This window comes from Arvicanthis niloticus, chromosome 5, assembly GCF_011762505.2.
Source record: "Arvicanthis niloticus isolate mArvNil1 chromosome 5, mArvNil1.pat.X, whole genome shotgun sequence".
Taxonomy (NCBI): domain Eukaryota; kingdom Metazoa; phylum Chordata; class Mammalia; order Rodentia; family Muridae; genus Arvicanthis; species Arvicanthis niloticus.
Window position 1 is genome coordinate 37,008,701 of NC_047662.1, and position 17,342 is coordinate 37,026,042.

Sequence of the window (17,342 nt, forward strand, 5' to 3'; positions counted from 1 at the left end):
TAAAATTGAGGTTAATGGGTTTCAGAGGGTTAGAATCTATGACCACCACAGGGGTGGGTGATGGCATTAGGTAGGCAGGCAGGCATTGTGCTGGGCTGATAGCTGAGAGCTCAAATCTCATCTCCATCTACAAGCACAAAGCAGAGAGAACTAACCAGGAATGGTTTGGGCATTTTGAAACCTCAAAGCTTACTCCCAATAACACACCTCCTCCAATAAGGCCACACCTCTTAGCCCTTCCCAAACAGTTCCATTAGCTGAGAACCAAGCATCCAAATATATGAGCCTATATTTCATTCTCATTTAAACTACCACAATAACTGTGGGTCAAGTAATGCAAAGGAGAGCTAAGGTATGACAGTGCACACTTGTGAACCCAACACTTGGAAAAAGGCAGGATCAGAAGTTCTAGGCCATCCTCAGCTACACAACTGAGGCCAACCTGGGCTATGTGAAAGTGTGTCTCAAAGGAAAACAAAGTGCATATATTTGAGCCTGAGTCTGTGGCACAGACCTGTAATCCCAGCACCAGGGAGGCAAATGCATCTCTAAGTCGAGGCCATCAAGAAACCCTGGCTCCAAAAAAAAAAAAAAAAAAAAAAAAAAAAAAAAATCACCCATATATTTATAGAAAGTCAGTGTGTAGTATTTAAATTTAGAAGGAGTGGTAGAAGATTGTTTAGTATTATGAATGGTTGGATTGGAAAGATGGCTTAGCAGTTAAGGACACATATTGCTCTTACAAGTGGGACCTGAGTTCAGTTCCCAACAGCTATAGCAGATGGTTCACGATTTCTAGTAACTCCAATTCTAGGAGATCTGAGACCCGCTTCTGACCTCTAGGGGCACTTGTACTTACATATATATTTCCACACAAAGACACATAGATACACATGTAGGAAATTAATAAATAGAAATCTAGAATTATGAGTAGTTAAATACTCACATACTCAAACAAACAAAAAACTACAAAAATAACAAACTGAAAGTGGTATGCTGCCGGGCAGTGGTGGCGCATGCCTTTAATCCCAGCACTTGGGAGGCAGAGGCAGGTGGATTTCTGAGTTCGAGGCCAGCCTGGTCTACAGAGTGAGTTCCAGGACAGCCAGGGCTATACAGAGAAACCCTGTCTCGAAAAACAAAACAAAACAAAAAATAAATAAAAAATTAGTCTTTAAAAAGAATATTAATTCCTAAGGCAGTGGCAGGTGGAGCTCTGTGAGTTCACAGCAAGTTCTAGGCTAGCCAGAACCACACAGAGACCCTTTCTGGAAGAAAAAAAAAAGGGGGGGGGGCTGGCTGTGGTGGCACCTTTAAATCCCAGCAGAGTCAGGAGGATCTTCAGCTCCATATCCAGGATCAACTATTTGCACGCCTTCAGGGTTAGAAGTTGTGTGCGCACCACTCGGTACCTCGCTCCCCCAACTGCGCGGCTTTTCTGAGCGTTACGGCGCCCTCCTCCTGTTCCCCCACCCCACCCCCCGCGCGGGGCGGGCGGGGATCCACGGGTTTCGCTCCGCGTTCGTAGCAGAGAAGGGAGGACCCTTGGGAACCGGACCCTGGTCGCCCGGTCCTGTTCTAGCTTGGGCCCACATGGAGGAGATCGCGGAGCCCCAGACGCCTGACTTGCGAGACGTGGAGGGCAAGGTGGGCAGGAAGACCCCCGAAGGACTGCTCCGCGGGCTTCGAGGCGAGTGCGAGCTGGGAACCTCTGGGGATGTGCTGCTCCCGGGGGCGCCCAGCACCGGCCACGGCCTAGGGGACAAGATCATGGCGCTGAGGATGGAGCTGGTGAGTGTGGGTGCTACAGGCCACGGGGACGGGGACATTTGTAGGGGCAGGCTCAGGTTCCCGGAGTTGGGCTGGAGAAGAGCGTCCTTCCCGGGTCAATCCATACATCCTGGGTTGAAAGCCGAGTAAAGTGACGTCTCATTATTTGTCTCCCAAGGGTGAATGGAGGGTTGATAGGTCCTGAGAACTGGGAGTAGGAGGCACAGCTCTTGGAAGTTTTCCCTGCCCAATAATCGGGAGGAGAGAGGCGAGGGCTAAGTAGCACAAAAAAACTTAGTACAGCGCAAATTCTTTCCAATCGGCAGCGGGGCAACCAGTTTCCTCAGATATAGGCAACCGTTTTCATCCCCTTTCTCTTAGGTTTGTTCCTAAGGCCCCAGGTTGTGCATGTCAGGATTCAGCAAAAAAGAGCTTTGATGAGATAATAATACCTGCTGGAAACTGTCTGCACTGGGGCACACTAAAAAAACGGTCCTTTTCCTAAGCATTCCGCCATCAAGGTATTAGACTTTCTAAGACCTTAATAGAAACATAGTAGCTTCACAGTAGAAGTTGATCCTTCACCTGGGACTCAGTTTATAGACTCCCAGGGTGTCTCTGTACCTTCTTGGGGAAAGGGGAGGAAACAACCACACCTCCCCACCCCCTTCCCTGGAGCTGTTGGTCTAGATTCTGAGCCAAATGGGCAGCCGGGTCCCAGCGGGCTCCCCTGGGGCCCTGGTTCCGGTGAAAGAGATGAATTACACCTGCCACCACTTTGCAGCCAGTTCTGGAGAACTGAGGAATTGCCAGCTACTCATTGGCTCAGAACCAGAAGCCCACACTGACTAGTCAGTTAACAAGTCTTCCTGGGGTCCCACTGTGTGCACAACCTGTGTCAAGGAGATTTGGAAGGGTGGAAGGAAAGACATGTGACCGCGAAGGCCAGTCCAGGGCTCTCATTCTATGGTAAGAGTCTTCTGGGCTGAGTGGTCAGAGAGGATCCCTGTGGGCAGGATCTCAATGCCAAGTGTGTATTTGGCCTTGAAGGTTGAAGCTGAGTGCCAAATTCTGCAGAGCTGGGCTGTGGCTGCATTCACCTCTGAAAGAGGTCTGATTTGCCTCTTTGTGCAAATTGCTCAAGGCATAGAGTTTTCCTAGTTTGTCCTTTGAAAACTAAGGTGTTTTGTTTTGTAGATGTGGGCTCACTCTGTAGCTCAGGCTGGTCCCAATTCATATGCTCCTTATCTCAGCCTCTTGGGTGCTGGGATTATGGGCATGTGCTACCATACCCAGCTGGAAATTAGTTAGAATATAAGCCACATATTAATGTCCAGAATGATACAAGGTGTTTTTCTTTTTAAAGAATTTTAAGAAACTATGTGTAGGAGCATTTTGCTGGTGTTTGTGTGTACCACATGCCTGCCTGTTGCCCATGGATGTCAGAAAGAGCATCAAATCAACTGGAACTGGAGTTGTGGATGGTCATGAGCCACTATGTGGGTGCTGGGAACCTAACCTGGGTGCACTGTGAGAACAAGTGCTGTTGGCTGCTGAACTCTCTCTCCAACCGTTCTTCTCCTTGGAGGTGCTGAGATTAAGCCTAGGGCCTTTCACATGCTAGGGGAGTGCTCTGCCATCCAGCTGTACCACTAATGCTAAGTGATGTCCCCTTCATGCTTGGCTCCATTCATGGTATTTCATAGATGAAAGAATGAGGTACAGAGAGGTTAAGCAGTTGCCCAAGGTCACTCAAAAAAGTGAAGATTTGAGCCCAGATCATCTTACCACATTCATCATGAATGCTTTGTGTCAGATACGATAAGCACACTTCATGTCATTGCAAAGAGAAAACTTTCAAATGCCCATGGACTTGCTTTCCATACAGGGAACCCAGAGGCCAGCCTAACCTCTGACTCTCACTCTTTATAAACTTTCAGGAAGTACATTTAACTTCTGGTTTCATCTCTTAACTTTTGGCCCATCAGGCCTGGGGTCTGAGGTTTCCCATGAGGTGTACCAGAAGAGGGAGAAGGTCTCCTGCCAGGCTCCTTTCTCCCTCAGGCTAGGATAGCATTAATTTCTTCTTGTACTCTGCTCTACCCTCTGGTTTACTGATACACAGGGTAGGGCAGGAGGTTTGAGGCCAGGAAGGCAGAGCTGACCCAAGTCCTCTAATATCCTTCAGATAGATATCCCTCGCCCTGCTCCCCTTGTGTAGGAGCAGAGGCTTGCCCTTCAGGCTAAGGTCAGCCTTGCTTTTGGCTTCCCACTCTTACTTTGTTTCCCTAGTTGAGTAAAGAGCCTGATTCTGAGATGTGTGGGAATGGCAAACAGTGGCAAACTCCCAGTCCAGCCAAAGAGCTGTTGCTATGAGAAGCCACCTCCACAGAGCAGTTTGTGAAAATGCATTAGGCAAGGAATGAAGGAAAGATTTGTGACTTTCAATCTTGTCTCTGCTTCTGATGTGTTTTGTTGTCCTAAGGAAGGCCCTGTCTCTTCCTTATCTTTAGGGCTCTTTTACCCTTTGGTAGAAGAAATAAAAGAGTAACTGTGGAACTAGATACCTGTTAAGAGCTTTTATTTTAGTGACAATATTTAATGCCAGCAGTCAGTTATCATGGATCTAGAAATTGGTCTTCAGGCTTTTAACCTGAGGCCTGATTTGAGTTGAGCACAGAGGGGGCCCTGCTGTGGACACCTGGGCTGGCAGAGTCTGATCTACTTATGGGGAAGAAAGAGAAAGGGCCTCCGGGGCATTGGGTGGCCTTTATTAATCTTCTGCTGTTTCCAAAGAGATGGCATGAAATGAGTGTTTCTTTTTCTATCGAGAAAGCCTTCTGCTTCTATTCTGGGAGGTGATGCTGTCACAGTCAGGGAATCCCACTGTCGCAGGATTAAAGAATCTGGTGCTCAGATTGGTTTCCTAAGCAACACAGTACAACTCAGCCTCTTGAGTCTTGGGGACCAACAGAGAGATCAGATAATGAAGGGGAGAGAATCACAAAATTGGACAAAAGGTACTCTGTGCAACCTTAGGCAGAGAACCTCAAACAAGCTGGGCAGGAACTGCTCTCAAGGAGCTGCTGACTTAGCATAGGGAAGGAGACAGACTGAGGCTTGACAGGAAGAGAAATGTTGTTGGGGGCTAGGGGATGTGCTCAGATATTGAGTGCTTGCTTGTCTTTCATACTGAAAGCCCTGAGTTGAATCCTCAGCACTACAGACAACTGGGTGTGGCAGGGCATGCCTGTAATCCCAGTACTCTGGAGGTTAGGCAGCAGAATCAGAAGTTCAAGAAAAAAAATGCTGGAATGAGGGCCTGCCTCCCAGAAGATCTGACCTGGAGTCATGTGGTGTCCGGTGTTTGCCATTTAGAACTGGAGGAGGGTACATCCTTTAGTTGTAATGTTTCTCCCTACTGTCTGGTCAAGTCCAGCCTAACCAGTCTCAGCTCATGTCTTTCATCCAGGTTTGGGTTATGGCCCTCCAGGAAAGCACACTTCTCTGTAGCAGTTGTTTTCTCTACCATTTGTCACATGGGATTTAAAAATTATGCATATGCGTTGGCCACATATATGACTGGGGCCTGCAGAGGTCATGAGAGGGCTTTATGTCTCCTAGAACTGGAGGTAAGGATTGTTATGAGGGGGCTGGGAACTGAACTCAGGTCTTCAAAAACCGCAAGTGAAGTCAGACATTGTGGCATACACTTTTAATCATATGGGAGGCAGAGGCAGGTGCCCTTACCTGCTAAGCCGCCTTGCTGGCCCTCCAAGTCCTTTTTTTTTTTTTTTTTTTTTTTTTTTTTGGTTTTTCGAGACAGGGTTTCTCTGTGTAGTCCTGGCTGTCCTGGAACTCACTCTGTAGACCAGGCTGGCCTCAACTCAGAAATCTGCCTGCCTCTGCCTCCCAAGTGCTGGGATTAAAGGCTTGCGCCACCACGCCGGGCCCTCCAAGTCCTTTTTAAAAATACCTTTCTATTTTGAGGTAGTTGTCTAGAATGACCTTGAATTTGAAGTCTTGCCTCTGCCTCTTCAGTAGCTGGGATTACCAACTTGTGCCTCCAGGCCCATTTCTATATGAATAGGTTAAATTGGTTAAAAATTAAATCAAAACTTAAAAGTAATAATAATGTACCAGGTACATAATGTACTGGCTCACTCCTTTAATCCCAGGACTCAGAAGACAAGGGCAAACAGATCTCTTACTTCCAGGAGACTAAATGGAGACCAATGGCCCCAAATCCCAAGTATTGGGATTCTGACCCTGAGCTTTGCTCAGCTCTACTTCCCTCAAGCCTTGTTACGCAGTCTTCAGGGAACAGGGAATCAAGCTAGCACCCACTTGATTCCTCAGCTCCCACATCCTTTTGGCCCAGACTGCTCCCCAGCTAATACCTTACTAGCTATCCTTTGGTTTCTAAGTCATATTGCTGAGTCTGGATTGGTCTAATAGTTTACCTTGAATAGAAAGTTTGAAGCCCAATGTCTTAGTTAGGGTTTCCTATTGCTGTGAAGAGACACCATGGCCACAGCAATTCTTATAAGGGAACATATTTATTTGGGACTGGCTTAGAGTTCAGAGGTTTGAAACATGGTGGCATGCAGGCAGACATGGTGCTGGAGAGGTAGGTGAGAATTCCACATCTTGATCCTCAGCTGAAGAAGGAGACTGAGGCACACTGGGTATAACTTGAGCATATGAGACCTCAAAGCTCGACCACTAATGACATACTACCTCCAACAAGGCCACACCTACTCCAACAAGGCCACACCTCCTAATAGTGCCACTCTCTATAGGCCAAGCATTTAAACACATGAGTCTATTGAGGGACATTCCTATTCAAACCACCACACCCAGTCAGAATGGATTTTGGATTTGTGTGTGTGTGTACCTGCACATGTGTGCTGGGGATTGATTGGATATGCTGGGCAGGGACTCTGTATTAACCCTAACTCTGAATTTGTTAGGCTTTTAAAAAAATTTCAAGGTTTATTTTCTGCTCTATCTGCATGTATACCTACATGCCAGAAGAGGGCATCAGAACTCATTACAGATGGTTGTGAGCCACCATGTGGTTGCTGGGAATTGAACTCAGGACTTGTGGAAGAGCAGTCCGTGCCCTTAATAATCACCGAGCCATCTCTCTAGCCCCCTGGTTCTGTTTTTTAAAGGAAACCAGAATTCTCATGGCAGGAACCAAACTCCAGTCCTCACCAGGAGCATCAACATGTCACCGATGAGCCATCTCCTAAGCCCTGGCCTCAAATTCTTGACTCCTACCTCAGCCTCTTTTTCTGTTTGCTTGTTTGATTTTTCAGACAGTGTCTTACTATGTAGTCTTAGCTGACCTAGAACTTACTTTGTAGACTAGGCTGGTCTTGAACTCATAGAGATCTTTCTGCCTCTGTCTCACAAGTGTTTCCTCAGCTTTTTAAGTGCTAAAGTTTTATGCACAAGCCACATTTTTAAAAAGCCTCATTTTATTTTATTATTTTATTTAATTAATTTTGAAACAGGGTCTCATGAAGCTCTGGCTGGCTACGAGCTGCCAACATAGCTGAGAATGGCCTTGAACTTCTGATTCCTCTTCCTTCCACCCCCAGAATGCCTAGATTATAAGTGTGCATCACCACAGTTGTTTATCCAGTGCTAGGGATAGAACCCAGGGCTTAGTGCATGCTAGGCAAGTGTTCCTCCCACTGAGCCACATCCAAACCCCCTAGCCTCATATTTTAATATTTAACATCTACAAAGACTCCACTGCAGAAAGTGCACACCTGATAGCATTTCAAAATCCTTGGTCCCATGCTATAAAGTGAATTATTTAGCCTTGTTTTTCCATCAAGGAAACTGAGGCTAAAGAAAATAAGATAGCTACTCAGAATCGTGTAGCTAATAGGAAAGTTGTTTTGTTGTGGTTTTTTTGTTTTGTTTTGTTTTTTGAGCTAGAGCTTCTCTGTGTAAGCTCTGTAGACCAGGCTGGCCCCAAACACAGATATCAACCTGCTTTTTGCCCCCAAGTGCTGGGATTAAAGGCATGCACCACCACTGCCTGGTTGGGAAGTTGCTTTTGGTTTTTCTTTTTTCTTTTTCTTTTTTTTTTTTTTTGGTTTTTCGAGACAGGGTTTCTCTGTGTAGCCCTGGCTGTCCTAGAACTAACTCTTGAACTCAGAAATCCGCCTGCCTCTGCCTCCCAAGTGCTGGGATTAAAGGTGTGCGCCACCACCGCCCGGCTGGGAAGTTGCTTTTTTGTTTGGTGTAAGGCATGATAGCACCCAGGATTTCACACATGCTATGGAGGCAAGATGATCTCCACTGAGCTGTATCTCCAGCCTAGCTCCATCTGAAAATTTAAACAGGAGTTTCTTTGCTCTAAAGCCTTTATCTCTTTCCATGTTTTTTAAAGTGAAGTGTAGCTGGCTGGACTGCAAGGTTTAGGAAAACATCTGGGAAATTCAGCCCAAAATGGAACTAATCTCTTTTCTCATTTCTTCAGGCTTACCTTCGAGCTATCGACGTGAAGATCCTGCAGCAGCTGGTGACCTTGAACGAGGGCATTGAGGCAGTGCGTTGGCTGCTGGAGGAGAGGGGCACACTGACCAGCCACTGCAGCAGTCTCACCAGCAGTCAGTATAGTCTGACAGGGGGAAGCCCAGAACGCTCAAGGCGGGGCAGTTGGGACAGCCTGCCAGACACCAGTTCAACTGACCGGCTGGACAGTGTCTCTATTGGCAGCTTCTTGGACACTGTGACCCCCAGGGAGCTGGATGAACAAGGACTCCCTGGGCCTTCCTGTCCTGAGATTGACTGGGCAAAGGTTATTCCCAGTGAGGACAGGGCCAGGATTGAGGTGGACATGACATCCACCAAGCTAGGGAGCTTAACAGCGACATGGAAGCTCCCAGGGGATGGGCTCCAGTGTGGACCACCTGAGCCATCAGAAGATGACAATGCTAAGCAGGGCTTTGAGGCTCATTGGTACTGGGGACAGTGCCAGGATGATGTGACCTTCTTGTAAAAACTTTCCTACCCATTTGTACTTTGTGGTTCTTTTGGCCCAAGTCTCCCTCAATTTTCCCTCCACCTCCAACTAGACGGAGGCTGTACTACAATTGGTTACCGTGGAAGCCTGGCTTATCTCTCTGGTTCCTGGGGAACCTCTGTACTTATCCCTCAATTATTGGGTCCCTAGAGCTATTTCTATAGAGATACTGACTCTAGAGGCCTAGCCTGTGGCTCCTGATGTAAGGGTATCTCCATGCCTCTCCCCAGTAAGGTGAGTTTTATGGAATGTAGGGCCTCTAAGAGATCACTGAAGAAGAGATGGGGGAGTAATTACCTCACCCAGAGCCTAGGAGCCAGGATGCTTCTTATAAAAAAGTGGAGAATCAACCCTGTCTCACATGCTCAGACCTCCATGGAACGGCCCTTCCAGATACCTTTGGAGTTGAGGGACCAACCCTTCATGCCTGCTGGGTGATGTCATTGCTTGTTATGATACATAAAGAGTGCTTCCTCTATACCAGTTACTGGTGGGTGTGGCACTTAATGTCCCTGCCACTGCCTCTTGTGAGAGGGAACATATTGCTTTTCCTGCCGAATGTGTGTGCTGCTTTCCTCAAGTTTTTACTTTTCAAACATGGTGTTTTCATGTTGCACCCAAGGACTTCACTTCTTTGGCTACATCTCTGTTCAGGACTGTCAGGATACTCTGATCCAGTAAGAAACTCGGCCTCCACCTAGGCTCCCAAATCTGCCTGGCTCACTTTACTGCAGACTCTTCTCTGGCCCTGGGCTGCCCTCATCCCTGATTCCTGCCTCCAGATCTGTCAGCCAGGAGTTCAGTCTGAGTGTCTTCACACCTTCTTAGTTTCCTTTTTAGGCCTCTGCAGGTTTTTTGTTTTGTTTTTGGAGACAGGGTTTTTCTGTGTATGTCCTGGAACTCAGTCTGTAGATCAGGCTAGCCTGGAACTCAGAGATCTGATTACCTCAGCCTCCTGGGTGCTGGAGTTAAAAGTGTGTGCTACTGCCGCCTAGCTAGACCTCTACATTTTGTCTCTTATCCCACTGTTGCTTGGGAATAAGGAAAATGAAGGTCTCAGGGTTCTGGAGACGCTCTTGGATAGTGGGATGATCTTGTCATCTCTGACTCTGTGCTCACTTACCCTTCCCTCATTCTGGCCAGCCTTCCACAATTTGGTCACAAGGATGCTTGCCTGAAATTGAGACACAAGGAATCTTTTTGTCTGAGGGACAGTGTGGGAGTGTACAGGAAAACACAGAGGCCCTTTGGTCCCTGGGCCTCATCAAGGAGAAGAGACTATGCAAAGTCCTTCTTTAGGACAAGCTCATGACTCCTGAACTTGATGGATAATCAGGACTGGCTCTAGGGTTGGATTCCAAGGCCCTAGCTAATTATACCAGAGAAGAAATTCAGAGAAATTGCTATTTTGGGTTCAGGCCCAGAGAAAGGGGATGGGGTATGGGCAGAGTAGGGGACAAAGAATGTGGTTAATACCTGGACAAATAAGCAAGGTATGCTGGTGTATGCATTTCATCTGGGCACTCAGGAGGCAGAGTTGGATGCATCTCCATGAGTTCCAGGCCAGCCAAGGCTATAATACATAGTGAGACCCAGTCTCAAAAAACAATCAAAGAAACCAGAATGTCTTCTTGGCGATTAACCCTTTGAGCCCCAGGTAACTGCCCTGTCTTCCCCATCTCATGTTGGGGAAGGGGAGGTAGCCAAGTTGACTGTGTCTACTCTCCTGTCTCCAAGCTCCAATGCCTCAATAGTTATTTTGCAACCACCAAATCCAACAGCAGTACAGTCTCTGGCTCTTTAAAGTCCCTCTCCTCCCCTGCCTCTAAATGATCACATTCCTAAAGTGACTCAGCCTCTGCTGTTGCCAGATCTCCTTACTATGCCTATAGCTCTGGGACTCAGACCTCTCCTTACTGTGCCCATAGCTCTGTGACTCCTGCTTTCTTACCCTCAGACTGGAATTTTGAATGCCGTATCCCAGTCCATACTCTGAGCTCATCTCTGACTGCTCTCTTTCCTCTTTGAATCTATTGCCTTCCATTTTCTGAGGCTCATTTCTTCGGCTTTAAACTGAGCTCACTGAAGAGATTGCCTGCCTCCTTGTGGCCAATTATGCAACACTGAGTTGCTGAGTGAAATCTCCAAGTTTAAATGTAATTCAGACTAGCCTTTAAGCACAGAGAGGATTAGGCCGAGAGATGGGATAGATTTGCCTAACTGTACCTGTTGTGAAAGTGTAACTGTGTTACAGACCTTACTGTCTGCTTGCAAACCCACAGCATACCTATTACCCAGTCAACCCCCCAAAGCCCAAAAGATTTGGAAACTCTTTTTCTGGTTGTAAGACTTGAGAGCTATCTGGGTATAGTGGCACACACCTGGCATGTAATCCTAGCACTGGATACAGAGCAGGGGTTCAAAGTCATCTTCAGCTGCACAGCAAGTTCAAGGTCGGCCTGACTGTATTGACTATATGAGACCCACTGTCCGTCGTGTCTCTGTCTGTCTCTCACACACAAACACACACACCCTACCTCTAAAGAGTCAATTGAGTCTTTAGAAGAAGGACAGGGATTCCGACCTGACTAGGTAAAAGGCATGCTGGTCTGGACATCAGATAGGCAAACCCAGACTAATAATTTTTTTCTGGGGAAGAAAGGTGAAATGGCTCAGGTATGGGGGAGAGGTTAGCACTCTGGAGCTGGAGCTTAGAAGATGGGTTGGGTGAAATTAGGAAAGCCAAACTGATCTTGTAAAGGTGAAGGTGAACCACAGTTCAGAAATGATTTGAAAACGTTGGACAGGACATGCGTGAGTGATTTTTGAGATTCCAGTGTTTACCTTGTTTTGAGACAGGATCTCAATACATAGCACTGGCTGTCCTAGAACTCAACATTGTAGGCCAGGCTAGCCTCAAACTCACAAAGATCTGCCTGCCTCTCCCTACCAAGTGCTAGGATTGAAGGTGTGTACCACTGTATCCAGAGTTATTATTGTCTTTAAAGTTTTTCTTTTAGAAAGCATCTATATTGTAGCCAGTGTTGGCATGACACTCACTATGTAGCCCAGTCTTGTCTTGAACACATGAGCAATCCTCCTGCCTCAGCTTCCTGAGTGTTGGAATTACAAGTGTGAGCTACCCCACTTGGCTTTGGGTATCCTGTCTTAATTTTAGACTTCATCATCTGAGGAGACCATGAGCAGATATATCCTGGGTCCATCCTAGCTGCCTCTAGACTGCCTGGTTGAGACCTGGGTGGGGTGTCATGTTAGCATGAACCTTTAAGAGTTACAGGTAGGAGCTGTTTGCGAGCTCAGCAGAGGTTAGAGATGCAAAGAGAGAGAAGAGAGACGAAAGCAGGACGGGGTCTGAGCAGAGGAAGCACATTGCTCTCCACTTATGTTGGGGTCTTCCTCAGAACTCATAATTCCAAGATGGCAGCTTTGGAAACAGGACCTGGGAAGGGTAAGATGGGTCTGGCCACCCTGATTTCATCTGTCTAGGCAACATGAGACTGTGGGAGAGGTCAGGTGTTAGGTGTATTCTTGGTAGAAGTGGGGAGTGGTGGTGGTTGAATGAAAGCTTAGTGGCAGTTCCAGTTAGAAATATTTGGGGTTACAGTGAACATGAGCTCATTGTGGGTACAGTGCCAGGTCCATGTTGAGTATTTAGTTACACACGCTCAAAGAATACTGTGTAGATATCCACAAGGAAATGTAAGATAGAAAAAGAAAATTAACCTGGCTTACACATTAAGCATTTAAAAACATTAATTCTTAATCCTAGAAACAACTCGTTGTTACCAACATGATGTTGCTTAGAAATTTGCTAATTTCAGATAGGTAACAATAAGCCAGAGTAGGATGAAGTCAATGTGACCGTAAGGCCTTCCAGGAAAGCCATGGCTCCTAGCTTCCCCCCACCCCTGTCACTCTTTCCTATTCCTCCTAGGAGAACAGGCAGTATACTGGTTTGTTGTTGCTGATGTAATGAATTACTATAAACTCAGTGGCTTAAAAATCAGTTAGGCTGGGCATGCTGGCACATGCTGGCACATGCTGGCACATGCTGGCAATCCCAGCTCTCAGGAGGCTGGGGCAGGCAGATTGCAAGTTTGAGGGTGGCCTCAGGAAAGGATTCAGACTTGGGAGAAAATCCTTAGGATTTTTAAAACTTGTAGTTCTTGTGACCAAGGGTTTCTGCAGGCTGGGTTCTTGGCAGTTTCTCCTTTTCAGTACCATTGTGTTTGCCTATTCCTCCAGGCATAGGTAATTACACTCCCAGCAGACTAACTCGGGCTCTCCCTGGGAAGCAGACATGTCTCTTTTTAAATGGTTTTTATTCCTTAGTGGTTAATTATCATTGATACTAGACTCAGTTTTTTTTCTTTTGGTTCCTGATCCCTAGTCTCAGTTTTCTCTTGGACAGAGGTATTCACTCAAACGTATCAATGTTTGGAAACGCATCTTTAATTTGTGTATGTGTTTGTGCACATGTGCATGGATATATGATTCTGTGTTTTTATGTGTTTTAAAGTGTATAAATGGTTATTTGATGGTAAACTAACTTCTCTAATGAGCTGCTCTCCTGTTTCAGTGACAACACAATGGAAGGCTTGTTTTTCACTTATTCTACAGAGTACAGTATTTCTGGGCACCATCCTCCCTTGCACATGGCAGGCGCCAGCCTCCTCCCAATTTTAGGTGTGATAGCCATAAACTTTCCTACCAACTTTTCACCTTACTGTCCACTGATGATCCCTCTATTCACTGGGATTACAAAAATATGATTTCCTGACACTATTAGTACACTTTCATTTATAAGTCTAATTCTGTACAGAAAAACTTCACGCCTCAGAGGACCATTTAGATAATCTGAAAATAAAGTTCATACCAATGATAAGTGTGACAAATGCTTAAGTGTCTTCTATCCTCCTCTCCTTTTTCTCTTGACAGTCTCATATTGTCCACACTGGCCTTCAACTCACTATGTACCAGAGGCTGACTTTGAACTCCTGATCTTGCTTCCATCTTCCAAGTACTAAGATTACAGGTCTACACCACTTTACCTGGCTTTACAGAAACAAACTCAACTGAACCAGGGTCTCACTTTGCAGTTCAGGTTAGCCTGGCCCCAGGGATGCTCCAGCCTCAGGCTCCTGAGACTCAGATTCCATGTGTTCCCTACCACACCTAGTTTTCCATATCATTTTGGAAGTAGTAATAGTGTCCCATGCTTTTGTTCTTGTTTATTCTCTTTTAAACTTACTGGAATGAATCTGTAGTCATTGTAAATGTCTTTCAATCATGCAGGTTTGGGTTTTTTTTGGTTTGTTTTAAATATATAAAATATTAAACATGGGGGAACTGAAGAGATGCTCAGGGTTTGTCCAGTCCAGCTGGACAATCAAGTGGGACCCCCAGACCCTGTGGAGAGGACTGAGATGCACGAGAAAATAAAAAAGCATAGCAAGTCAAGAAGTCAGATCAAGCTGGCAAAGATTTTATTGTTCACACTGGTTATACACTCTAAAAACAGGATATGGGGAGGGGCAGGAAGGGAAAGGGGGCTTTGCAGGTGGAGGAAACTAGCTGCAGCTGTGGGGCCTAACTAGGTTATACCTGTTGTTCTCACAAAACCTTGCCATCACCAGGGGTTCTAAAAACATCTATCTTCCAGGATACTGGCTAAATCTAAAGATCAGAAGGAAGGGTTACCAGGGTGTTTGCTATGAGGCCTTGTTTGAAGCTCTGAGAACTGAAAATATAGCAAGTAAATCATGGAACGTAAACAGAAAGAATAGTAGATAGAAGAGCCAAGAATGAGTGTTTGCCAAGAGTAAGGCCTTGCCATGGCTTCCCACATCTCTCCCTTCCCTATAAAATAGAGCGCTGGAAGCATGGAGGGGGAAGTAGAGGCCTGATCCCCTATAAGTTTCGGGCGTTGTGCTGAAGGGCTAAGCACTCCTTGGTTTGGGAGGCTGAGCCCAAGGGGACAGGAAGAGTGACCTACGCCAACCCCTATGCCATCAGGCATGCTTCTTAGGAGCCCATCTTTGAGTGCAAAGAAAGAGGTATCCCTGCAGTACTTTGTCTCGCACCCTCCAGCATCCCCCTTTACAGAGAAGGATCAATGCTATCAGTGGCACCTTTAAGGCTAGGGAATTCTGGGGGGGTTTGAACTTTGAAGCACTGTGTCCGGGTTGGCAACTTCTGGAGTGAGTTCATCATCAGAGTCCAATTTTAGGTAATGGACCTGGAGTGGCTTGGCCACCAGGTTATCTACCAGGGTCTTTATGAGAGTAGTAAAGCGAGAGAAGGCCCAGGGGCCAAGAGAAATGAGCAAGAAAAGGCCAATGAGAGGCCCAAGGATAGAAGGGAGCGAGGTAGAAAGCCAAGGCGAGGTAGAGAACCAGTTCTTATACCAGCTCTTGCTCTTCTCTCTCCCCCTCTCTCTCTCTCTTCTCTAAGCCCTCCTGAACTCTGCGCATGCTATCTTTTACCACCCCTGATTTATCTGCAAAGAAGCAGCACTTTTCCTTTAAAGCGGTGCAGTCCTTCCTGTTGGAGGAGCAAGAGATGTAGAGGACAACTTTAGCTAAGAGGAAAGTGGCTCACTAAGGGCTTTGATGCTCTGCTGTCGCTCTCTAACATCTTGATCAATGGTGGCACTAAGCTCAGAGTAGTAGTGGTTGGAGAGGACAAGGGAGGAAATTCCAGTCCCAGCGCCCACCGCAGATTATATATAATAATCCAAGACAAGCATTTCAGGATGATCACCTGCTAATTATTAGCTTGTCCTATTATGGCTCCTGACAATAAACAATACCCAGTGTTGTCCTCTGCCTCCTAGACACCTGTACACATGCATGTCTACATAGTTACACATATATGTGTACCTGCACACACACAAGAACATTCAAAACTCAGCACTGAAAAAGAAACAAGGCTGGGCAGTGATAGAGCCTGCCTTTAATCCTAGTGCGTAGAAGGCAGAGATAGGGTCATCTCTGAGTTCGAGGCCAGCCTAATCTACAAGGAGAAACCCTGTCTTGAAAAACAACAATAATAACAAAGCAAAACAAAACAAAACAAAACAAAAAAAAGTAAAAACAACACGGTAACAGGCAGGTAAAGAGACTTGCTGCTAAGTCCAAGTCTGATCTCCAGGATCCACACAGTGCAAGGAGGTTTTGAATGTGGTAGGGATTGGGGGGAAAGGGTAGATGGAATTCTAAGAGATACCACACAAGATTACCAGAGACTAAGGAATTATTTTTATTTTTTAAAATTATTTTATGTGTGTTTTGCCTGCATGTATGCATGTCTATATACTATGCATATGCCTGGTCCCTACAAAAACCAGAAGCATTAGATACCTTGGAACTGTTAGTTGTCACGTGGTAGCCAGGAGTCAAACTAAGGTCCTCTGCAACAGCAGCCAGTGTTCTTAAGCAACCCCTGAAGGATTTATTAAAAGGGTTATTAATACTGATGAACCAGCCTGCCTCCATCTTGGGCTTGACAGCCATCTTATAGTGAAGACAAAATTAGGCACATTCCTGTTTATGTTAAATCTCTATTTCTCAAGAATTGGGCTAAGCCTAACCTGTAACCTTAACTGCAAATGGTCTGTACTGCCTGTTCCAGGAAAAAGCAAACACATCTTTGTTTCAAAAGTTATTATAACTATCTTGCAGCCCTGCCTTTGTTTCAAAAGATTGTTATGACAACTTTTTTTTTTTTTTTTTTTTGGTTTTTTTTTTGAGACAGGGTTTCTCTGTGTAGCTCTGGCTGTCCTGGCACTCACTCTGTAGACCAGGCTGGCCTCGAACTCAGAAATCCGCCTGCCTCTGCCTCCCAAGTGCTGGGATTAAAGGCGTGCGCCACCACCGCCCGGCTTTATGACAACTTTTTATGACCACTTTGCAACCATGTCTTTGTTTCAGGATGCTGCTATGAGTAACTTGTTATACTTATGTTATTTTCCTGAACTCCACCTGCCTGCCAAATCCCCCATTGGGACACCCTACCACTCAGCTATAAAAGCCTTGTCTTCTCCACTTCTAAGACTCATCATCTCTTGAACCCTGCTTTTAGAAAGAGACAGCCTTGTTTGTAAAATTATTGTTTCTGAATCTAGATTCATAAAATTAGGATGTTATTCCTTAACTAGATAATTCCCCAATAACCACACAAAGAGACTAAGATTTATTAAAATTTCCTTGAGCCAAATACTTAGCAGTTATTTCTCCTTTCTAAACCTCCATACTAGTCAGGCTTCCTCCCAGACAACATTCTCACATTACTTGCATCTTTCTGTCCTTTCTTGATCCAGCTTTTTTCTCCTCAAGCCTCTTCAACCTCTCCTCATGGCTCCCTCCTTCATTTGCTGTCTCTTTTTCTTCCCTCTTAGAATCAGAAGTCCCACCTTATTCTCTCTAAAGCTCTGCATTGGCTTGGTGGTTTTTACTGACAAGGCAGAGAACGAATAAGAAGCACTGTTTGTACAAACTTGAGC

The 17,342-nt window shown here is 45.9% G+C and overlaps 1 protein-coding gene across 1 annotated transcript; it reads left to right on the forward strand.

Annotated features, from left to right (window-relative positions):
• The first annotated feature begins 1,411 nt into the window (after nucleotides 1-1,411).
• Nucleotides 1,412-13,724, forward strand: Lurap1 (leucine rich adaptor protein 1). Its single transcript, XM_034501716.2, has 2 exons — nucleotides 1,412-1,791; nucleotides 8,273-13,724. The coding sequence occupies exons 1-2, from the start codon at nucleotides 1,594-1,596 to the stop codon at nucleotides 8,792-8,794; spliced, it is 720 nt and encodes a 239-aa protein (XP_034357607.1). The 5' UTR covers nucleotides 1,412-1,593; the 3' UTR covers nucleotides 8,795-13,724.
• Nucleotides 13,725-17,342: the final 3,618 nt, after the last annotated feature.